The sequence below is a fragment of the Girardinichthys multiradiatus genome, chromosome 8, assembly GCF_021462225.1.
Source record: "Girardinichthys multiradiatus isolate DD_20200921_A chromosome 8, DD_fGirMul_XY1, whole genome shotgun sequence".
NCBI lineage: Eukaryota > Metazoa > Chordata > Actinopteri > Cyprinodontiformes > Goodeidae > Girardinichthys > Girardinichthys multiradiatus.
In genome coordinates this window covers 11,918,767-11,942,757 of record NC_061801.1, presented here as the reverse complement: position 1 = coordinate 11,942,757, position 23,991 = coordinate 11,918,767, and the positions used below count along the sequence as shown (strand labels likewise).

The 23,991-nt window shown below is 38.7% G+C and overlaps 1 protein-coding gene across 1 annotated transcript in view; it reads left to right on the top strand.

Annotated features, from left to right (window-relative positions):
* LOC124872613 (tumor necrosis factor receptor superfamily member 10B-like) overlaps window positions 1–23,572 on the top strand; it is a 29,533-nt gene extending 5,961 nt beyond the window's left edge. Inside the window, exons 2-10 of the mRNA XM_047372814.1 lie at window positions 8,822–8,990; window positions 11,731–11,862; window positions 17,462–17,573; window positions 18,259–18,392; window positions 18,485–18,580; window positions 18,662–18,708; window positions 18,830–19,111; window positions 19,445–19,481; window positions 21,215–23,572. Coding sequence (XP_047228770.1) covers window positions 8,822–8,990; window positions 11,731–11,862; window positions 17,462–17,573; window positions 18,259–18,392; window positions 18,485–18,580; window positions 18,662–18,708; window positions 18,830–19,111; window positions 19,445–19,481; window positions 21,215–21,516 — 1,311 coding nt within the window. The 3' untranslated portion in view covers window positions 21,517–23,572. The remainder of the gene's footprint in view (window positions 1–8,821; window positions 8,991–11,730; window positions 11,863–17,461; window positions 17,574–18,258; window positions 18,393–18,484; window positions 18,581–18,661; window positions 18,709–18,829; window positions 19,112–19,444; window positions 19,482–21,214) is intronic.
* The last annotated feature ends 419 nt before the right edge of the window (window positions 23,573–23,991 follow it).

Sequence of the window (23,991 nt, the reverse complement as noted above, 5' to 3'; positions counted from 1 at the left end):
AAGCACCACAGGCGCAGAAAAAAAACACATTTTACGGCGTGTTTTTCAAAGCAGGCTTCGACTTCGGCTCCCCTTCCTGTACATTTTCCGTGACAGGAATTTCATTGGCTACACGCTTGTGGCATCAGATCAGCGTCGGAGCTGATAGACCAGAGCGGTATGCATGAGAGTAGGTGGGAGTTTTACCACGAGATGACATCAGGTGGAAATTATTGGATCTCAGGAGAGCATAGGTAGATGCAATTAGTCGAAATAAGTGTCAGTGGAAATTAGAGAAACTGGTGCCCATTTTGGCTCATTAGCAATAAAAATTTGATTCATTTTTTAAATGATAATGTTCTAAAAGCAAATTCACGAACTTGCGAACCCTTCAAGCAACCCAGAAGGAGTTAACTGCCTTGGCATTGACTAACTACACCTTGTTCCAGTTCTGCATTGTGGTACAGATAATGCCTCAAAAATATGACTTAACATAAAGCCACAGAGGTAAAAGGTTTATTTCAGTGCCAAATTCTTTCTCTTCCTGCTCTCCTGGATGAACAGACTTGTTCTCATAAAAGTCTTGAATCCCAGAACGGTCCCAATCTTTGTCCACAGAATGGACATCAGTTTACAGAGATGTAAATCTGCCAGGGATTCCTCCTATTGATGGCCTGTTAAGTCCTTGCTGAGCTCCACCACCACACACATATTCTGCATTTTTGCTGTGATGTGTTTATAGAGACTGTTATAAACTGCCAGCACTTTAGAGCCCCCACCCTCACTCTCCCCACACACAAAGGTGAACTTTAATGGAACAAATTCAATTGTCTCTGGAGTGAGTTGTTGGATCCTTCTCATACTTTTCCCTCTCTTCCTGCAACTCTTCGTCCCTCATTCTCTCCTGGATTAATCTCATAAGTCAGTGCTCGGTGTCTCTGTGACAGGCCTAATAGGAATTTGGAAAGGGCTAATTCAATAGCCTGTTTTCACACAAATTAGATTTATTGTTCAACTTCAGAGTCCTTGCTTAGCCTTAATTTGCAGTGTGCATGACTCATAGTGTATACGTGTTTACTTGTATAAGCAGCCAGCTCTTCGAAACCACAGAGACCACCTTCACGTCACAGAACTCTGGAAATGTGTCACATTTCACCATTTTACGAATCTTGAAATTTTCATGCCTTCAGCATTCTGCTTTCTTCTCCTCGTCAGTACCATCGGACCAGTCATTTCACAAAGTTGTGGTTGGTGGGGTAACTTTGACGAAATTCATAAACATTGTTATCATCAACTTGCTTTGGTGTTTTCTTTTTCTGTGTTTTTAATCTGCTATGGAGGTGTATGTGACCTGACCTGCTTTGTGACGCACCGTCACACTCATCAGCGAGGCATACCTCCAGAGGAAACTGAAGAATTTTAGTCGCGGAGCTGCAGCTTCCCTCAGTTAAAAATATCTACCCTGGCGGATATGCTGCTGGTTTGATCGGGTGCTGGGCCTGCTCTGAGGGAACAGTTTGGAGCTGAACCCTGCATGAAGCCTCTGTATTGTCTTGAGCTTCCTGTGCTCCCTGAGAGGAGGGGGCCACCGCATTTCACACGCTTCCACTCATACACTGTACCCGCGCCTGTGCGCTCTGGTGTACGCGCGTGCGTGCCGCAGTGTGTGCTTCAATGCGGTTTTCAAACTGTTAGCACTCTTGTTTTCTTCACTGCTGAACACTGACATGGGAGTCGTTCCCCTTGTTCTCCATCATTCAGCTTTATGAAGACGAATGTATCCCAGCTTGGCTGAACTTTAGATATATTCTCTCTGATGTATCAAGAGTCAGAGTTGGTTCTCCTGACAGCATCTGGGTTGTACTTGTCTTTGTCATCTCACACAAAATGTCAGTGTCATTTATCACTGAAGGAAAGCTGTGCATGGTCACCTCCCCCCATCTCCAGAGAGTGCCAGGATTTATCTGTAAAGCAGGGAGCGCTCACTGTCCTGTCAGGGTTGGCCTTGAGGGATTTCAACAGTGCAATATTAAACAGTGTCAGCAGGATCAAACTGCTTCAATTACAGCACCGTTCAAAGCATTTCTTAGTAAAACCCTAATTAAAGAGGGTTCCTATACAGTCTGCAGAAAATTATGTAAATTATTTGAGGTTTTTTATTTGCTAATTTTAGATATGTTTATTGAAAGCTTTTACTTATATTGCTTAAAAGCTTAGTCCATCAAATTCTGTACATCTATTTATCAACTAATCACCCAACCATCTAGCCATACATCTATCTGTCAACCATCCATCCTTCCTTCGTCTTTGCTGTCTTTTGTTTTTACAGGTTCATATGCAAAGCCTGAAAACTATAGAAACATTAGCACTAAATTCAGGTATGCCTGTGTATTCCTATAATTCTTCTTTTATATTAAAAATAGGTAAAAGTACAGAGAGCTCTGGAAAAGTGATTTAGAAAAAGTATGGAATTTTGATAAATGTTCACAGTTTGTTGATTTTCAAATGTTCCTTATGATAAAGAGAACCACCTCATGGCCATGCAGGAGCAAAACAAATTAGGGCCAAAACAGTGCGATTAGTTTTGAAACAACCAAGTTGAATACTTTAAACTCTGGACCCTTGCTCTTCAATGGTGATTAACTTTCTTGTCACAAGGAAATAAATCATACGGAAAATTTCTTGACTGATCCTATATTTAATAACTAGCAGTTAATTTAAATCTAAAATCTAAGTTGTCTTAGATTCAGTGGATCATATTCTAAAAACTGTTTTTTGGGGTCTGAATTCTTAGTGAGGCTACAAATATGAAGCTCTGTGTACCTGTCCTAACAGCAGTTTTTTGGGGCAGAAAAAAAAACTTAGGAACTCGTGATATGGATTTAAATGTTTTTAAGATATTTTGAGGTATTTGTTGTTATCATGATAAATGTGATGATAAAAATTTTTCTGAAATCCAAGCCCCATAAACAAAAGTATAACTGATAAACAAAGGAAACTCACAAACTATTGAAATAACTGAATTATAACTGAATAACCAATTGTATTGCAAAACAGCACACAACTGCATTTAAGCCAGCTTGATAAAAATATTGGTATTTATTGCTGCTTCCATTGAACAAAAAGTGGAAAAAAGTAAGAAAAATAAAATTTCCACCAAATTCTTTTTTGGGGGGGTATGTGAACGTCTTCATGTAAAGTTTATCATTGTCACAACAAATCTAAATGCTCACAAACCTTAAAACAAAGCTAACAATGAACAATAAAATATCTTCCTATCCTTGGTGAAATTCATATTCAGTTCGATAAGTATATCAGAATATGTGGCATTATCTGTGGCCGTATTTAGATAAACGTGTCTATTTTTTATCAGGACAACGGTTGTCTTGGAACACCATTCCAGTTGGCGGTATGACAAAACATATTTACGTTGCCACTAACGGATAAGATATGATTGATTTGTAAACACTGTAAGAAAGTATTGCTGTTAACCATATCCAATTTGATGCAAAATGTTAGGGCCTGTTTCACAGCTTTCATTTTTAATTCGACCGGGTGTGATTATCTCTGGTTTTATATCTAAAATGCTACTATTAATCAAACTGGAAATTGAGAATTCTACTTTTACCAGAGATGCTTTAAAACTAAGTTTTCAGATTATTGAACCTATTTCTTATTTGAAAAAAGAAAAACACTAAAAAGTCATTTCACAGTTCACTTTTGGCATTAGGAGCACCGTAGACCTCATCAAGAATGAAAACCGCATTACATAGATTAGTCAGATCTGGACACGGCTGATTAAAACCCAGATTGTGATCTGTGAAGTATTTACTTTGATGGTGAGAACACAAAAAAGAGATGGTGTTAGTACAGTTTGTTGTAGAAGTACTTTCGATGGGGTCCTACCTGAGAACAGGAGTCACACCAGTACTGATTTATCCTGATACAGATTCTGATTTGTGACACACTTTCAGAACTGATTTGCAGTAAAAAAAAAAGAAAAACACCTAAAAAAATCCAGTAAAAATCAACACATGACTGAGCCTGCTACCCTTTGATTGTTGTGGGTTTGATTTGTACCTGAAAGTGAGTCTGAGTTGCGCCAGCTGTATTTCGTTCTCTTTCCTAATGGTTTTCGGAGGCTGATGTGATATATATTGAGTTCTTCTGAGGTCACTGGGGGAGGCATGCATATATGACATTTGAACTGAAATAAACCTTTCATTTTTTTAGTAATTTATGAACTTTTAACAACACATGGCGCTGTGAACCTTGTTGATCCTTCCTCAACCCTGTCATGTGCTGGAGAACTTCAAACTTCAGGATAAAATGTCTATTTCCCCCAAAGCAGCATGGAAATGCAGCGGGATTGGATGGCTCAGAATTGTCATTCAGTTGTTTTCTCAGCGGCTGATGATCTATAATTTGATAAACTGCTTTCACTGGTGTTTAATCAGCAAATCAATGCATGTTGAGGTTACTCTCCAAACCTAGATTGGACTAATTGATTTTTTTTCTGATTGTCCTTCCTCTGACTGTGCACGTAATGCACTGAAATTCTGTAAATAATATGATTGTATGGATGTACAGTAACAAGGACTGTTGCATGGGTGCCATCATTAATAACAGAAAAGGATTTGCTAATTGGAGCAGCGTGATGAGGAGAGTCAGATCCCTCTCCGGACATTGGAAAATAATGAGGTGCGTCATGTCATTGCTTATCTGCTGAGTTGGACTGATATCATCCATCTGATATGAAATGAATAATGTCACTTGGTTACTTCTATGTGTATGCATTTGTGGTTCCTCTGCATTTTCCCTTTTCCTTCCTTTTTCCTCCCAATGTTATTCCCTCAGGAATATGAAGTTATCACAGGCATCTCAATGACCCATTGATAACCTGGGTCATCTGAAAGGATGTCCTGTCATTTTGGCACAAATACGTCCTCAGTGTACATGGCATATGTAGGGATTGTTCCAAGGCAATTTGGAAGAACCCATGGTGTTTAGAGGAAGTGGAGGGGTGCTACTGTTGTTGGACCTAGAAAGTCCCTCATTATTTTATTGTAACTGTTATTAGTTTAACCCACAGCCACAAAAGCACTGTACAAACATATTACAATGACAATAGGACACTGTTGTAAGGCACAATCTGCAGCCGAGCTCAGTCAATGTACAGAGGATAGAAGAGGCTGTGAAGTGGACTGAGCCACTTCAGCTGATGCTGGAGTGGTTCCAGGGATTGTGGGTTTAAAGGGCTTTCCACACTGAGGTTACGGTCACTCTGGTCTTCCTCCTCATTTGGTTAAGGAGGTAAAAGTAAACCACATTGTGGATGCTCTAAGTGTTTATGTACAGAATGGATCATTGCCATTGTGCTTTTGATGTACTTCAGTAGTGTTTGGTTGTCAGATTGAACACATGGTTTCTTTTTTTCCTCCCATCAAAGCACTCTTTTTCAAAAACGGCACGGAGCAGGATTCCCTCCCACTCAGAAAGATAATTTATTTGTTTCTTTCACTGGCGCAGTGAGAAGTTATTGTACCACTTGGCTATTCCATAAACGAAATTCATGTATACTTTCCATAATCTGTTTTTACTCCTTAGAGCTGGAACTATTAACCTACCAATTAATAAGATTGCAGATGAATAGCATACCCATGGTTTTGTAGCGCCAATGACAACAAAACAAAGAATCCAGCATCATATCGCAGAACACAACAGGAAAATAAAAGCAGAAAATGTTTCCCCAAGGCCCTTTCCACAGCACATTAACAAGGACAGCATTTCCAAACATGCCAAAAGGACACAGAATGCATTCAAAAAGAAAATAAACATGTAAAGAGCATGCAACAGGGAACAAAATTTAACAAACCACATAAATAAGATGGAAGAGACAAGATTTACAAGACAAGCAAAATAAAGCCCCTAATGTTACGAAACTGAGAAACCTATAGAGAAAAACCAGTGCATGCAAACATAGTCACATTATCAAACCTAAAGTGATCCCTTTCCTTAAAAGGACAAAGGATTTGTAGAACAATAATTAACAGCAGCAGACATGTACAGTTCTTCAATAAGTGTCACCGTGGCGACAATCTGGGACCCACAAAAAATTAATGAAGAGATATTAACCATAACACCAGTGAGCTAACCCATTAGTGGTGGCAAACTTAAGCATCATCAACCTTTACATATAAATAAGCGATAATAAACTTGGTGTGAGCCCAGCTGGTAATGTTCTCCCAATCCCCCTTGTACCACTATCTTGTTTCCAATCATTTTGACTGGTGCACCATATTATGGCACCCTGGGTGGGGAGCCATATTGCCTAGAGATGCACCAATCAGAACTTTGTGGCAAATTTCCAATCTCCTGTTTTGGTAAACCTTTTCCCTACCATTACCAGTTTTATCCAGTTCTGATTTATCTTCATATAAATGTCAATATTTACTAAAACAGCTTTCTTCCCAGATATTCCCAACGCAAACACTTCCAATAAAATGGCCAACACATTCATTTTCAGCATGCTCTCAACCTTCAGACGAAGGTTGAAAAGGGAAAAACAACAACTTTGTTGTATTCCAGTTAGCCTTTCTGTTATCTGCTCAATGGCTCTCTCTCTCTCTCCTGCTGTCTCGCAGAGTGAATAAACAGAAGACATGTCTCAACAAGTTGCAGAAATGTCTGTTTCATTTGTCTGTCTATTCTGACTTAATATTAAACTCAAACTTGTTGATACTGACAATAGCTCACCTTGACTCACCTTCTGTCAGTGTTGGCATCCACATAGAAGAGTATTGTTAGTGTGATGTAGTAGCCCTTTAGATACAGTGTATGCATTGAAAGTCAGAAAGATTTTTCTTGGTTTTGACTGACAGATCTAGTTAGGACTGATAAAGCTGAAAATTGTTCAGTTTTGCTCACCAACCGATTTCTCTCTGCATTACACCACCCATATTACAAATGTGGGTGGTGGGTAACATTACATATTACATAGTACAAAACAACAGCATACAGATGTTGCAAATGCACCTTTTTATTATATATGTGTATATTGTACATTGTAAATTTGTATATTCTGTAATGCAAAAACAGAACAAAAGAGCAAAGTGTACCGGAGTCAAATTCCTTGTTTGTATGTACGAACTTGGCAATAAAGCTGATTCTGATTCTGATATTAAGCCGGGACGGGGGGCAGCCATAGGGTTTCCTATAATGGCCTTTAAGTGTTAAACAACTACAGCTTAGTTGTTCTTAATGGTTTGGAGATCAGGGAATCTGTGCACTGTCAAATGGACACCCGAATGTTACTTCTGGATAGGCTTAAAGCATTTGGATTTGGTGGAATGTCACATTCTGCATCTGTGTTATGGAACAGGATTACTATCAATGCAGCTCACATTTTCCTAGTCATCTTTTTTCACATCTCTTCTTTCCACTGCTTTGCCATGCACATGTGTTTATACACTGATTTTACTCTTTCTTTTTCACACGGCTTTCTGCTTCTCCCAATTCCATTCCCCTCTACAGCCCCCCCATCCCAGCCTCCACTCAAACACACAACATATTCAGGCGAAGACCAACCCTGTGTCGTGCAAGCTGTTAGTCCCCTCTCTCATTTATCTCCCTCCCTTTTCCTCTCCTTCCCTCCTGCTTTCCACCCCCCTTCCCCAGAATGTTTGGATAGATCTAAATGGTGTGATTGTGTCTGCCCTGCCGGTCGTCTGCCTCTGAGCGTCTTTGGAAAGTCTGACGTGAGCGGAGGGAGAGGAAGAAGGGAAAAGGCAGAGGCAGAGAGAAAAAGGGGAAAAGTTTTTCTGTACAACAAGGCATGGCGGCCCTCCAGACAGTCAAATCCAGCGTCACAAGTCTCTTCTCCAGCCTATCCATCCTTTTACTCTTTATTCCTCTCATTCTCCCACACTCTCTTTTTAGGGCACCTATTCCCTGTCGAGTGTCCCATCTTCAGCTTGTTGTCTACAGTTTCTCTGTCCTTCTTTCATTTTCTTTCTCCTCCTCTTAACCTCTAGTGGTCTAGTGGAGGTCGTACGGGGAGGGTAGCCACCACCCCGGACAGACAAAACCTCCAGATCTAGGACTCTCATTTACCCAGGGAGGTGTCCTGTTGCGTTTTAGGCGCTTCGCCGTGGTTTCACATGTCTTGGCATTCAAAGAGCCTGGGTTAAAGAATGTGGGTCATTTGAAGTAGAAGCACTAAAGTGTGTTGTTTGCCAGTGAAAGGGGCCTTCTCACATTGACATGGTGAAAAGCGTGTGAATAAACACCAGCGCCTGGGGGGCACACTAAAGTGTTTGGCTATAGTCTTCTCTGTACCCCACCTATACAGGCCTGTTATTATCCAACAGATGAATGGATCTCTGGATTCACATTTGATAAGAGCACCAGGCCGCTGTTAGCCAAGGTACCTTATCAAAGTCTCTCTGTTGCACCTACAACAGAAGAAGCAGCCTCTGTCCTTTAGAACCTATAGATGGTGGAGTAATTAAACTTGGGCCACATGCTGGGCTACATGTAATTTAGTTGGTGTATGTTTCCTCATCCTGTGCTCACAAGATTATGTTCCTCCTTGTTGTGACCAGCTGCATGGCTCCCTTAATTGCTTTCCCACAGCAGATGTTCAGATCAGATGGTTCACATTAAGCCATAGATTGCTCACACAAGGTTTCCTATGAAGATAGGTTCTCTTCTTTGCTGCCCTTCGTCTGATGAGTTTAAGTGGGTGAGTCTGTATAGTGTGGAGACACAAAAAGTAAATCAAAGCTCATGTTTTTCTTTTTTTCCTCCCGTCTTTGTTGTTTCCCTGACCATGATGATGCAGGTGGCCGTGGCAGCGCTGCTCCTCGGGTTCGTTTGCTACGCGGCAGAACACCCAGCTCCTCAGTGGCCCGGAGAGGAGTTCAGAAACCTCACCCTCCGACGACTCAGGACATGTGTGGAGAATGAGCAGTACCTCCACCAGGGACTCTGCTGCCTCAACTGCAAGGAGGGTAAGAAAGATAAAGTCCCAGCTCTAAAAGGATGTATCTACCATCCCATTAAAAATGCTGCTCCATGTTCTATAGCCAAGCTTAACTTGCTGAAAGCTTGAACCAACTTTACACACTGTGTAAAGTGGTGAAAGTCTAAAATTACAAATTCAGTCACTGTCGGAAACATTTTAAAACTTACCTTTGCTGCTGCTTATAAAATTGATTTTTTCTAAATGTTCCGTTAAAACTTTGTTTTTGTTGTAAATTAAGAAAGAAATCAAAGACAGAAGCTTTGTTTAAACCATGCCTGCTTACAAAGTAGCGTCATACTGTTTATTTTCCTTGCTTTTTGTAATATTAAAAGTAAGTCACCTTAGAACATCTATTCTGCAGACAGTGCAAAACCAAATTGCAACATAAATGGTCGTACGTGTTTGAAACTGTCAGAGCCTGTTTTAGCAGTCCCATATCTAGGGAAACGGGTGATAAAAAAATTCAAACTGAGATTTAACATCTTTGCTCTTTCAATTAGTCGAATGTATTTCTTTAGTACTTTTGAAACAATGTTTTAAAAAAATGCTAAATCAGCATGATCAGATTGGGTCTGTTCTGTGATTAGCTGATCAAATATGTAAAATCAGGGATTTTTTTCTCTATTAAATAATAGCATCACATCTAAGAAGTCCCACCCTTTTCAGTCTATGAATGGATTAACCAGTAGTATATACTCTGTTGCAAATTGGAATAATTGTGTCTTCCAGTTTTTCATGGATCCAAAACCTTACCTCTATGGACTCTGAGTCGATCGGTCAGAACTCAAAGAAACCAGGGCACTGGTATCACCAGGAAAGGCCGGATTTATGCATCTCTGGGATTAAAAATAGATCCCTCAGCCCCACCAATACAAGACGATTAAAAATATAAATCATAAGAAAATTAACATTTACTAAAAGACATTTCATTCTGTCAGTTGAAATGCTGACATGTGGTGGATTAGAAGCTCTAGCATTTTCTACTCCATGCATGCAAGGAAACACTGAACAGTGGAAAATAAAAAAAAATAAACTGAAATGAAAATAAACAAACAAGAACAACAAAGTAACTAAAACATGTATTGTAAATTCTTCTAAAATGAATGAGCCAAAAATAAGCAAAAACAAAAGAATCCAAAATTAAAAAAGAAAAGAATTAGCAAAGAAATAAAATACTAATGCAACCAAATGCATAAGCCACAAAGGCTAAACAATAAAATAATGATATGTATAGAAAGATGTTTAAAAAAGAAAAAGAAAATACAATTAATCTTAAACTCTAAGTAAAATCGATTAGTCAATGTGTCTCTTAAAACCTATGAAAAATGCTAAATTACAAAATATTAACCTATTTCCTTATCCCCCTCAGTTACCTTCAGATTTTCAGGAACCTCATTCCAGACGTTAGTACAGTTGTGGTCACTTCAGGACCCGCCGTATGTTTGTTTCTAACTGGAAGAATATTTCATTCCAAATGTTTTTCAGATAACGGTTTTGTTCACCTTTCACAGACTTTTTATAACTAGCTGCTATAAATATAGTTTACTGTGTGCTTCCTGTTTTCAGAATTTGAAGTGTTATAAATTAGGTTATATTATTTCACCTCCAAACTTTGGAAATGGCTTCCTCACTGCTCTGTGTAAAAATAAAGCATGACGACCAGCAGCGGGAAGCCCTTCGCTCCTTCTGAGTAGAAACTGCAGAGTTTGAAGTCAGAGTTGTTTTTGAAGGTCCAAGTCATTTAAAAGCACCAACGTTTTTATTTAATTCTGCACACAATGCGATAAATCATTTAATTTTCCCTGCACTCAGAATATATTTAGCCAAAAAGCAATTACTGTATTCTACTGGTGGCTTATTGAGTTATTTACTGTAATTTGCGATTCTCAGTTCTGGGAAAAAGATGTTTTTATACATTATCTAGTCAATTTTTAATTTGGGCTTGTTTTTTGTTTCTTTGGCTCTTAAAAAAATCCCTTTTTAAACTGCAGACTCCATCAATCAGCGTGTAATTTGTTCAATTACATGCGTTTGATTGCTGAAAGTAAATCCTGGAGGATAGCTGTTTTATTTCTGTTGGCCTCGACCGTTTATTTACAGCACGCGTCATTCCTGTTTGTTTTCCTACTTGTTATTTAGTTCTGGGTAATTATCAAATATTAATGGATGAAAGAGGTTTTGTTTTTTTCTACAGCCAAATATAATTAAATAAATGTGACAGCTTGAGCTGCAATAAGCTAAGCTGTCTCCAAGAAAAAACATTTCCAACTGTAGATGTCTGCGCTCTGTGTTTCACCTCCCTCCAGTCTTTTTTCCTTTTTTTTCCCATTCGTACATCAGATAAATCCTGAAAACACATGAGAATCAAGTGGTTTTATTCATGGCATGCTTGAGCTGATCATTTAGATAAGTATGATAATCCAGCAGAGCAAAGTAGGTCAAATCACTTTGTAGTTCACTGAATCGCTCCTTCTTATAGTGCCTGTGACAAGACACTTCCTGATAAAATGGCATGTATAATATAGAAACCTCTGCTCCCTTTGAATTTAGCATCCATTTACTTTAGAGTTGCCTAACGCAGTGGGATACCTTGCTGAGGTATGTCCTGTTTCAGTAGGAAATGTACCACCATAATCAAGTTAATAATCACATTTAGTTGCATCAGCTAGTTATATATTGATGGTGTAATGCATTGTGACCTGATTGTTCTTTTAATTTGTTTGCAGGAACATTCGTGAATAAGCCTTGTGAGAAAGATCTAGAACAAGGAACCTGTTTGTCCTGTGAGCACGGACAGACCTACACAGAGCACCCCAACGGGATGACCCGCTGTTTGCCCTGTACACACTGTCGCCAAGGTAACCAAGTTCTCTGTTTCTTAACCAATCTATCATTAATTATTATTCAGAGTCAATAGAATTACCTGAAATTAAAATGTGTAACTTGTAAGTGACGTGAAGAGGAGGAAATGTTTCCTCGGTTTCGTTGTCCGTGTACATTTCTGATCAAAAATTATTTATTTAAACAATTTTCTCAAACGTGGCCAGAACAGTAGAAACGCAATGATCAGAGGTTGTGGCTAATTTAGCAAAAAAGAAAATATATATAGCCTGTCAGAAACGATTTGAGCTAACTTCAATTTCTTTTTGAGAACTATAATTAACAGCAGTCAATATATTTTTCAAGTCTCTTTGCTCTGATGCAGTCCATTCATAATTTATAGGGATGCACGATTTATTGGCATTAACATCAATATCGGCAGATGTTAGTCCGTTTTCTTATCGGTATCAATCCGATAAGTAAAACTGGGCCGATATTAATACCAATGTTTATTTCCATGTTGTTGCAGTTCGTGTGTGTAGAAAAATGTGCCTTTTAAAAGGCTTTACCAAACTTTGTTCTTTTTTTGACGTTATTTTTAACCATCACACAAACAAATACTGAAAATGGATAACTTTGAGTCTTCTTCCTTCAGTAACAACTTCTACACTAAAGTCTACTGCTGTAGTGTAGTGTTCTAAAGATCCTGGTTGTCAAAGATGGATTGTTTCTGGAAAGCTAATACCTCTTTGTGTCCTCCGCCTTTCACGTCCACTGCTGAAAATGGGATCTCATGATGTTACACGGAGCAGCAGGGCGTGTCTTTGTTGTTTTTGTTTCCCGGGCCGAATGTGAGCGTTTTACTTGTCTTGGGAGGCTCGCCTGTGTGTCCGTCTTACCTGGCTGAACTGGGTGTGGCTGCGCGTCATTGTCTCCCAACACTGGATGTCTTTGTGTCCGATGAAAGGCAGGAGCCACAGAAAAGAGAATACTATTACACAGGTTGTGTTTTGTACTCATTTATTCTACTTTTAAGGTTAGGTTTTCCCTCCGTTTTAGTGTCTTTCATAACCATGTGACCATAAAAAGAACTGAAGTGTAAAATTTTAAGGTTTGCTCACACTTGCACTTATTCTTAACCATTCTGTGATGTGAAACACTTGGGAACTTCCTGTTGGGAGCTCATGTTTAAAAGGCCGCTGTTGATTAAATGAATCATGTATGGTGTCACATGGACAAGCTTTGTTTAGAGAATCTGATTGTGTTGCGTGAAAGATAGCGCCAGTCAATTTAACTATGTTCGACTGAGTAAATCGGGAATTTGGTTGCTCTGGTGCATCAACCTGATTCTATAATGCAGACTCACACGGCGTACATGATGGTTTAATGAGATTGCGATTATCTGTGAATTCCTTAGTTAGTGATTTTCTCATAGCACCGTTGTGCAGTTCAGTTTTCCCTTTTTATTTATCATTTCCTGTTTTTTAGTTTAGGTGCTCTTCGATGTTTGTGTTGTTTGTATTCAAGCGTCACTACACATCAATCGGTGTCCCACACGACTCATTTCTTCAGAAAACTCTAGCCTCTGCTGTGCAGGGGAAGGAAACAAAAACACTGAGTGGAAAAGTCTTCTGCTGGTTTTAAACAACAAAACAGTCGACCCCAGTGAGACCTGAATTATAGCTTGATCACATCAGGTAGGAGGCAAACTGTGACGCTTAGAGCTGTGAAGGTCGGCTGACCTCAATATTCCGTTTGATATGATTCTTCAGCTCAAGAAACAATGCAAGTACTGTAGTGCATCAAGTGCCCTGCAAAATTATTCATACCCCTTGAACTCTTCCAGATTTTGTAACGTTACAATCACAAACCTCAGTTTTGTTTTTTGTTTTTTTGTAATTATCCATGTTTTTTTTTATGTTATAGACCATGGGTTTCTAAAGCTGTGGTCTGGACATACTGCTCTAGACTTTTAGCATAACAAATTTACTTTCTAAAAAAAGCATTACCTTAAAGGCAGTAATGACTTTTTGTTTCTCCAGCATAACTTTCCGAGGAGCTGGCTGTCTTGAGAAATGATGTTGACCTGAATAGAAGTACACTGAAAAGGGAAGGAGGGGCGAGTGGGGAGCTTCTCCGGTCCAAACTCCACTCACTCCGGAACTTTCTCTGCCATTTTATTAGGACTTTAGGCTGTAGAAGTTGTATGACAGAAAATTTTAATGGATTTAAAACCGTAACCCTAAAAAAAAGCGTGGTGTACCTTGAGACCAGGACCCGGCCCATGCCTAGTCTCCTCCAGTGTTGTTTAGTGGGTCCAAAGCTGAAAACTACTGTGATAGACCAAGTAGGTCATACAGTAATTGTGAACTGATGAAAACATGAGAAAAGGTTTTTGGTGATAAAGATTTGAAAAGTGTTCATTTATATTTGCCTCTTTGCTGTAATACCCTTAAATTAATTTCAGTGCAGCCAACTGCGTTCAGAAGTCACCTAATTGGTAAATAGAGTTCAGCTGAGGGTAGTTTAATTCCACTTTAAATGCAGCTATATAAGTTTTAATGTAACAAAATTTGCAAAGGTTTAAGAGGTATATATATTTTGCTATAAGTTTACCATTAATACTAATTAGAGCTGCAGCTATTGATTATAATTTAGTAATCAATTAATCTAGCGAATATTTTAGCGATTAATCAGTTACAAGAGATGCTTCAAGTAAATCAACAGACATCAATAAACAAGCGGTTAGAACTAAAAAAAAACACATTTTGCACATTTAAATGGACTGTAAATTGCAAAACATATAAAAAAAACAAAAACAAAAAAAACACCCTCAATTCATGCTCAGAACATGGCATTTTAATGATAAAATCTTTAAATAAAAAACGACAATGCATTTTGTTGAATGTTCCAAGATGCAATTGTACTAAACATCTAATGAAATCATAAACAATGCTCAGGTGAAGCTAACGTTACGCCACTTGAGAAGTTCTGGATAGAGCACATTTCTAAACGACGATGGTTTTTCATCTCTATTTCAAAACATATAGTGGTTGTACAGTTTTGGCTTTTCTACTGCTCTGAATGGGTTGTTCTTTCAGCAAAATACATTTTTCAGACCCTGTACTCCAGTTAACGAATATTCGATTACTAAATTAGATGACGATTATTTCAATAATTGATTAATCACAATTAAAAAGATTAATTGTCTCAGCCCTAATACTAATGCATTTCATATATTTCATTTTATCTTGCATCTTATTTTTTCATTAACACAGACATTTAGAAAGCTACTCTTTTTTTTATTCTTTTCTCATTGTCAGAGTAAAGCCTTAATTCTTCCTCCTCTCAGCTGGTCTTGTGTTTCTTAAAATTTAAGACAGTTCTGGTCATTACTCCCCAACAACATTTTGTTTGTTTTTTATCAGCCTGTATGAAATGAAGCTGTCATGACCATGTTTCAGGGGGGATGTTTCTTACCCATTTAGACTTCAGGCTTATTTAAAGTAGTTTTTTTAAATCTACCCTAAGGAAATGAGGTTAAACACCTCCAATAAATAGTATCTGCAGCAGGAGATCACTTAGTTGTAATTTAGTTTGATCAGTGATCCTAATCAGCCACTCTGCTGGCCCTTCAACAGCCAAATACATGCAAGGAATACTTCAATGGCCTGAATTTATATAGTGTTTTCTGGTCTGGACCACTCAAAATGCTTTACACTAGAGCCACAAACTCCCACAAACGAGCACACATTCAACCTGGCCTTAAGTGCCTTGCCCAGGGGCACATCAATATGTGGCGGGAGGAATCGAACCCCTAAGTTTCGAATTGCAAGACAGCTTCTCTTCCCACTGAGCTAAAAGGTTTTCCTAAGATCTGCAAGGTATTTAAAAAAATGAAATAAGTGCATTGGTGCAAATGGGTTATGGGAATGACATGGCTCTTCAAACCGACGAAGGGACAAAGTGATCCAGCGCCGTTTCAGACTTCCGTTCAAGGTGAAAACCATTGAACTGGTTCCTAATGTTAGTGTTTTTGTTTTTGAACCATTAACTGTGATCTTTAAATTTTTTGAGCTTGAAGTTGTTTGTGCTGTACCATAATTGTTTTTGAGTCCATACTTCTGCAACTTTTTTCCCCACCATATTACTCTTTCTAATATTAGTGAAGGGTTAAAATAACAATGAAGCCATGTGAAGAAATTATTTCTTCTATGGTGTTTTAACCCTAAATTACCATACCAACTTTTTATCTTTTTCTTTTTTTAAATGTCACTTTGATGCATCTTACCCATATAGTGCTTTATTTTTACAGGCCAAGAAATGACTAGAAATTACTTAATGACAGTGTTCTGTCGATTTTGTGTTGGATTAAAGCAGTCATTGATGCTAATATCAAGATGCATCTTTATTCTAAACATATTCATGCTACCTCTGTGCTTTAATCAATATTTTATTTCCATATTTGTTTTTCTTTTAGAAAGGTTTGCAAGGCATTTCATAAATATGCAACCACAAACTGTTGGCATTTGGTTTTTTTTATGCAACACATTTTCACGGTTAATCAGTTGATGTTTACCAAAGTTTCCTGGCTCCCACAATTGCCAGATGCTAGAGGGCTTTAGTGCCTTAGCAGTTAACAGCCGTGCAGTAAAGAACATTGCCCCACAGTCCTTTAAGGACTATGCCTTGAGAAATGAAGTAAAACAAAACTTGGATTGTTGTGTTTTGGACCAGAGTAATTCAGTTTTTATTATAATGCATCATTGAAATGATGCAGTGAAACAGTGAAAGACATTATTAAGCAATAAGCAGCAGTTGTAGACTCACTAAGCCGAGGTTGTGTTCACTGTGTGACCGTAAGGAGTTTGTTCTCACTTTGACATGCTCAAAAACAAAATGTCCACTGTTTAATTATTTGTAAAACTGACTATATTTTCTCTTTTTAAAAACACAACCTCCAGACCCATCCATTATTCTCACATGTGTCCTAACATCATTCGTGCTGAAATATTCGGCAAGCTTTGTGAATGAACTTGGTTATTATAACCATTAAGCTGATAACTAATGACTGGACAAATGGTAACCCACAGCAGAAAAAAACAACTAAGATGTCCGAAGTGGCTTTTAATCTTAAAAACCGGATATAGATTGAGTTTCTTTGAATCAGGAGTGAGAGCAGGGAAAGAGGGAAGGATTATGTGCCCAAATTTTGCTAACCACTCTGGAATATATTTTCTTTCCTTAATTCCCAGACATGGCCATCTAATTCACTGAAGCCAGTGTTTCATGGAGGTGAACTGCTGCTTTGTTTTTCATCTGATTCTATTTAAGGTTTCAGAGTCTCAAATGAACCAAGACAGATTCTCACTTTTTCATATTCCTGTTTAAGTGAGGAGAAAGTAGGAAACATAATTATCAAGCTTATCCTTTTATGGAAAGAAATACTCACAGCATAGTTCCTAATGGGCTATAAATCAGCTAAAGATCGGAAAAATGTTTCTCTCATTTGACACATTCTGATGGTCACTCACTAAGCCCAGTATATGTCAGTTGTTACACACCAACATGACCAGTATGCCAATTCATATTCTATTGCTTTGAGCTTCTCTCAATATTCTCAACTCTGATTTACAGATGAAACTAAAATTGCGAACTGCACAACAACTACAGACACCAAGTGCCGCTGCAAACCTGGTACCTTCTGTGTTCCTGACCAGGCCTGTGAAGTCTGCAAACGCTGCGCCAAGTGAGTGTCGCTTAATAATCTACAGCTTTGTCATTTTTAGTCCTTAAATTGTGGATTACAATACCCTGCAAAGTGTTCATGCATATTCAACTGTTTCCACATTTTGTCACATTACAGCCACAAACGTCATTGGTTTTCATTTGAATTTTGTGTGTTTGAAGAACACAAAGTAGTGCATAATTGTGAACTGGAAAGAACATGATTTGTGGTGGAAACCAATACTTCACATCATCCTTAACCCACCATTCCCACCATGGAATATGGTGGCAGCAGGATAATGCTGTGGGGATGCTTTTCATCAGCAGAGAGTTGGTTTAAAGATTTATTAGCAAAACTCTGAGGCCCCTAAATGAAATCCAGGGGCACTGGCACCTATTAAGTACACAGAGTCCACCTATGTGTAAGTTAAGTTGAATAGCTGTTTTTTAAAGGCCAGCATTAGAGAAAAAACTGCATATTGAAGATTTTTTTTAATTTGGAAACCATGAATGATTTTCCTTCCATGTCACAAAAATGTGCTAATAATGTGGCAAATGTTAAAGAAAAAGGAAATACATTTGCCAAACTCTCCTGATTAGATTAGTGACTGATTACCTTAATGATTACAAAGGAATATTTAGGCAACATGTGATGCTGTTTCCTATTGTGTTCCCATTGCAACTGCTCTGCTTCTAAAACATTACAGGTGTAAAGCGGGTGAGGAGGAGGTGAAGAAGTGCACGCCCTTTTCTAACACACAGTGCAAAAAACGAGAACTATCTCCCACTGAAACCGTAACACCTCGGTCTCCGCTGGTTCCTGAAGCTTCAAAAAATACCTGTAACTTTTGTCACACATCCTGTTGCCAAACATGTATTATTGTCCAGGGTCGAATTTCCCTAATCTGTGTTGTTTTCTTTTTTTTCTTCCAGGGCTTGTATTAATTGTCTTCATCTGCATTATAGTCATAGTCCTTTTCGCATTTTGTTTGTGGTTCTTAAGGAGGCAGCATTTATGTGACGTACCATGTGAGTCCATGTAACATTTTATGACCTAACGATATTTAGCTGATGCCTTTTTTTCCTAAATTGATTTTCTTCCTTCAACAGGGTTAAAGAGCTCATGTGACTCCAGTGAAATAGTAAAGATTCCCATTGTAAGTTGCCTTTGGTTATATTTTGTTTCCTCATTAGTCACAATTAGTTTGGATAATATCCTGGACAAATATTTCACCAGTTTTCTTCCTGATTTCTTTTTTTTTTTTTTGTCTTGATTAGGATGAGAGTGGAGCCACTGCCGAAGAGAGACAGAACAATCAGAACGCAGGCCTAGAGAGCGATGAGGCCCGTCCTGAGTCACGGCCTCTGCTGCAGGAGACTCAGGCTGGGATGACCAAGGCCTGCCCTCCTCTCGAGGACGAAGACCGCGGACTGGGGGACAGTTTGCCCAACACCACAAGCTCATCTCAGACGAGCCTTTCGGCACTGCCCACAGCTGCCTCCTCTGGCAACACCCCACACCAGAGCCCTGCTGGCTTCAGACACCTGCCTTCAGACACGGTGAGCACCAGAATCAGACATTTTTCTTTTATTTAATACAAATCGTTAGGTGTCCTATAAAAGTATTATCCTATGCACTTTTCCATATTTTGTCATGTCACTGTCAAAAACTTGAACGGGATTTTATGTGATAGAGCAGCACTTCACAGTTTTGTTCTGTTTGCATTAATCTATCTAAAATAAATCCCAGTAAAATCTGTTTCTAATTGTAAAGTAGCAGAATGTGAAAAATCAAATGGGACATGAATTCTTTTGAACACATTTGCATTGTGTGTTTTCGTCCTCACTCAAGCTCATATTAAACATGTTTGTTTCTCTTTGGTCACGTTACAGGACGACCCGTTAGGACATCGATTGGTGCCACTACTTGGTAAGAATCTCGCTGTAGGAAGGAGAGACGTTTACTCTCAATAGGCATTTCCATCTGTTATCAGGAAGATAGTTTTCCTGTCATTTTGCTGCTGCACAAAAACATTTTAGTAAACTGCAATCCATGCCAGGTCACAGGGAAGTCAAAAACCTAAAATATCCACAAGATCTCCTACTTTTGTACTTGATAGATTGCTAATCTCATGATAGTCAGGCCTGATCTGAGCCTGCAGGGGCTCAGACCATGCCGTCTTGGTTGCTGTTGCTTCTAGCATTAAAGTGAAGAGGACGTATCTTAGAATTTGAGCTTATATTAAATGTTTTAAATTGACATCTTCTGAAGGGAAATGTAGTTAAAATTTGTGATTGTGTTTACACTATACAAGAAAAGGGCTGTAGTGTAAGACATGTAAATGAAGAATTTAACTTGGCACAGTGCAACCAGCATCATCAAGCCATTGTAAGCAAACACAAACAGGAAGTCATTACAGCTCTGATGTAACGTACATTGCTATGAAAGTTTTGTCCCCTCAAAGATTTCTTCAGTTGTTTTTTTTTCCTACACTCATATTACCTTGTAAAATCATAAACTAACTTTGGTTCAGTTTTACTAGCCACACCCAGCTAAATCACTGCCAGACCAGTACAATCTAATGATTACTTAAACAAAACCTGTCTGATTAAATGAAGTAGACCAAAATATATCCGACTAGAAATGGTTATAAAGCCATTTCTAAGGCTTTGGGACTCCAGCAAACCACAGCGAGAACCACTGTACATAAATGACCGAGTGTGGAACAGTGATTAACCTTCTTAGAAGACAGCCCACCAGGTTTTACTGCAAGAGTGCATTGACCGCTCATCCAGTAGGTCACAAGAAAACCCAGATCAACATCCAAAACATGTCAGGCTTCACTTGCCTCAGTAGTGGTCAGTGTGTTGATATTTCAACAATAAGAAAGAAACTGGACAAAATGGCATACATGTGTGAGTTCTAAGGCGAAAAGCAGGGCTGACCAAAAGGACACAAAGGCTCTTCTCATATATCTTGAAGACCTTTGGGAAAATGTCTTGTGGAGTGATGAGTTGATTTTATTTAAAATTTTTTTTTTTGGAAGGGATGCATCCCATAACATCTGGTGGAGAACTAACGCAGCACTTTAGAAGAACATTATACCTACAGACAGACATGATGGCGGTCGTGTTGTGGTCTGAAGCAGCAAAGCAGCCTCAGGACCTGTATGACTTGATGAAATTTATTGAAGCATGAATTCTGGTCTCCATCAGAAAATCCCAAAGGTAGAATGTCTCACCATCACATTGTGACCTTAAGCTCAAGGGCACTTGGGTTACATGTAGTCAAAATACAGACTTAAATTTAGTTGATGCTGTAGCATGACCTTAAGCAGACCATTCATTATTTAAAGTCCCCCGTTGTGGCTGAATTATAAAAGATAGCATTTTGATGTAAATTGAAAGTTGATTGGCACCCATCACAAAAGCTTGATTGCAGTTGTTGCTGCCATGGTGGACCCGTCGGTTCTTAGATTTAATGGCCGATAATGTTTTCAGATACAACCAGGCTTCTTTAGGTAGATTCTCTACATTAGTAAATAAAACAATCACACAACAAATAAGTAAAAACTGAAAAAAGAAAAACTTTCAGGGAGCAAATACTTTTATGCAGCCTTTTAGTGTGACATTGTGTTTACGATGTTTATTCTCATTTTGAAGGATCAGAGAAGTCCCTGAGGAAGAGCTTTGATTTGTTTGACGAGTACTTGGACGTCCGGATCCACAACAAGTTCTTCCGACTAATCGGCATCAGCGACAACCACATTCGGATCGCTGAGAACGGCCCCCCCAGCGACAAAGTGTACGAACTGCTGAAGAACTGGATGCAGAGGCAGGGTCTGAAAGCCGACATCAACGACCTGTTGGAAGCGTTGCTAAGCATGGACCAGCGGCGCTCAGCTGAGGGCATCGCCTGCGCTGCCATCAGGAGGGGCTACTACAAGCAAGCAGACACGCCCTGAAGCCTTCGGATCCGGTGGACTGCTGATGAAGTAAACACAACGTATTCGCCACCAGAACAAACTACAACCAAATAAGACGCCATCGTTGGACACTATGTCTCACGAACAGGCTTACCTCCTTTGTGGCTGTTCAGCCATGCTTTAAAAAGCCAGTAGTTTTAAAAAAAAAAAAGAAAAACACAAAAAGGGGAAAGTCGAGACAGACCGATCAGTTGTCCAATGTTGTTGACTACTCATCCTATGCTGGAGTTTCATTATGAAAGCAAAAAAACTGACATTTTGTGGTCTCACTCAACATTAACGACCAAAACGATGTTAAGATATGCTTTCAGAAGAAGCCCAAAGGCTTTAACTTTTGCATTCTGACACGTTTGGATGTTCTCGGCTGTCAGGAAGAAAACGTGCAGCCGAACACTGAAAGCACAGAAGTCTCCAGCCTTGTCTCTTCCACCCAGGTCATGAGACACTACCAGGGGTCAAGGATATATACACTGGTTTGTAGGAGTGGCATCACATTGTGTCACTAATGCCGTGCCTGTTTAAAGCACTGATATCTGGCACATGTAGAATATAAAACAGGTCATGTTTCAATGTGTTGTTCTGTAGATTTAGACCTCCTTATTATACCGTAAATATCAGTCCATGAGTATTTTCTTCACTAACAGTGGAAAAATATTCACAAATACTAACATACATCCCTACTAATTACAGGTTTACCTCTTCATCTTGTTTCCTTTTTTCCTGCAAGTTCATTATGTTCCTTAAGCTGTTTTTGTACAATCTGGTTGCATCAGTCATGTCCTCAGTCTTTGTATGTTCAGTGTTATCCCTCTCAAACACTGTAGACGGAATTTGCAGAACGTTTCTATCAGAGCATTTGTTAATAGTTTCTCTGATGTTTTTGTGGCGACTTGGAGAAGTTCAGAGGTCATTCTATTTATTGTCATATTTATTGAGATGAATATTATCTGTGATTATTTATACCTTTGCCAAAACGACCCTGAAAAACAAACAACCGTATCTGTGTTGTGATGTCCCTGCAGGGCAAAAATGACTGAGATCCAATTCTTTCAAGTTCTAAAACGACAACAAAATGTAGCATTATTATTTTTATTTCTTATCCTGCTCGTTGGACTAGGTTCAGAGCGACAATCTGGCGTCGTGTGTCAATGTGATCCATGTGCCTTTTTTTATCAGCGAGTTCCTGCTGATTCCACATTCAGAACAATGCAGAGGTTTTCATAACGCCTAATGCAGAATGTATCTTGTCAAATTAAAGTTGAAATCCTTTTTAGTTGAACAGACTGAACAAGCAGTCCGGCGCCTGTCTTGATGAGGCGGGTGCAGGTACAGATCTTTTCCTATTGATGTGAGATGAAGGAAATCTTTTCTGGATTTTAAAACAAGCTCAGATTTATGTTAAGTTCTGCCCAATGCACATACGTACAAGTGCATCAGAGCATGCAAGCCTTATAAATTGTTTATATATGCAGATGGATAAACAAAGTAAATGAGATGTGGAACTGTTCATCAGCCAGAAAGGTTGTTTTATTTTTATTTTTTATGCCCATTTTTATCTGCATTCTTTTATGTATGAAGCACAGATTTAGAGTTATATATTGTTGCTGAGCGATGCTCCAGTGCTGGCACTGCCCTCTATTGACACACCAGGAAACTACAGCCTGCATCCAGTTCTGACTACATGCCCCTCTTAATCTTTGTTTTTCCTTCTCTGCTGCATCCGTTTTTTAGCTCTATTCCCATTTTAGCCTGATGCAGCGGAGCAACGAAAATGATACAGTTCTTTCGTTTACTCCGTAGTACTTCATTTGTGTGTGTCTGTGTAGATTTTTTTTTTTTCAAATGTCTCTGTATATCCTTTAAGTGCAAGTCTAAGCTCTTCAGTTAACTTCCATTAAGTTCTGTGATTGTCAGATTGCTGTTAAGCCATTTTTAGTAACTTGTTTGGTTGTCATGGATTTCAGATACAAGTGATGTAAATACAACAAAGCTGTTTTTACGTTGAGTTCAAATAAATATCTTGTACAGCTGTAAATGTAAAATTAGTGATGTTTTCATTGCTTCTTCTTTGGAGAAAGTATCACGGGTGGATTTAGTTTTTTTTTTAGGATTCACAGACATTAAATATGCTTTTTTCCACCAATTATCTTGTCTCTTCAGTGGCAATATATACTGTTAAGCAGGATTTTGCAAATGCTGCTAATTTACAGAGTATGGTTGGAAAGCCTTGACTATTTGGCATTAATAGAAACATCTAGTCCTTAATTGATTGAAACGCATGAAATTACATTACATTATCAACTTGTGCAATAGCCCATAAAGCTCCCTTATTAAACACCAAAGCTATACCACACGAGATAAACAGGTTTTACTCTTTTCGAAACCTTTTTAAAATCTTGATTGCTTACAACCAAAAATACTTTTCAGCTTTGAGAAAGTCTCCCGCTCCTGTTG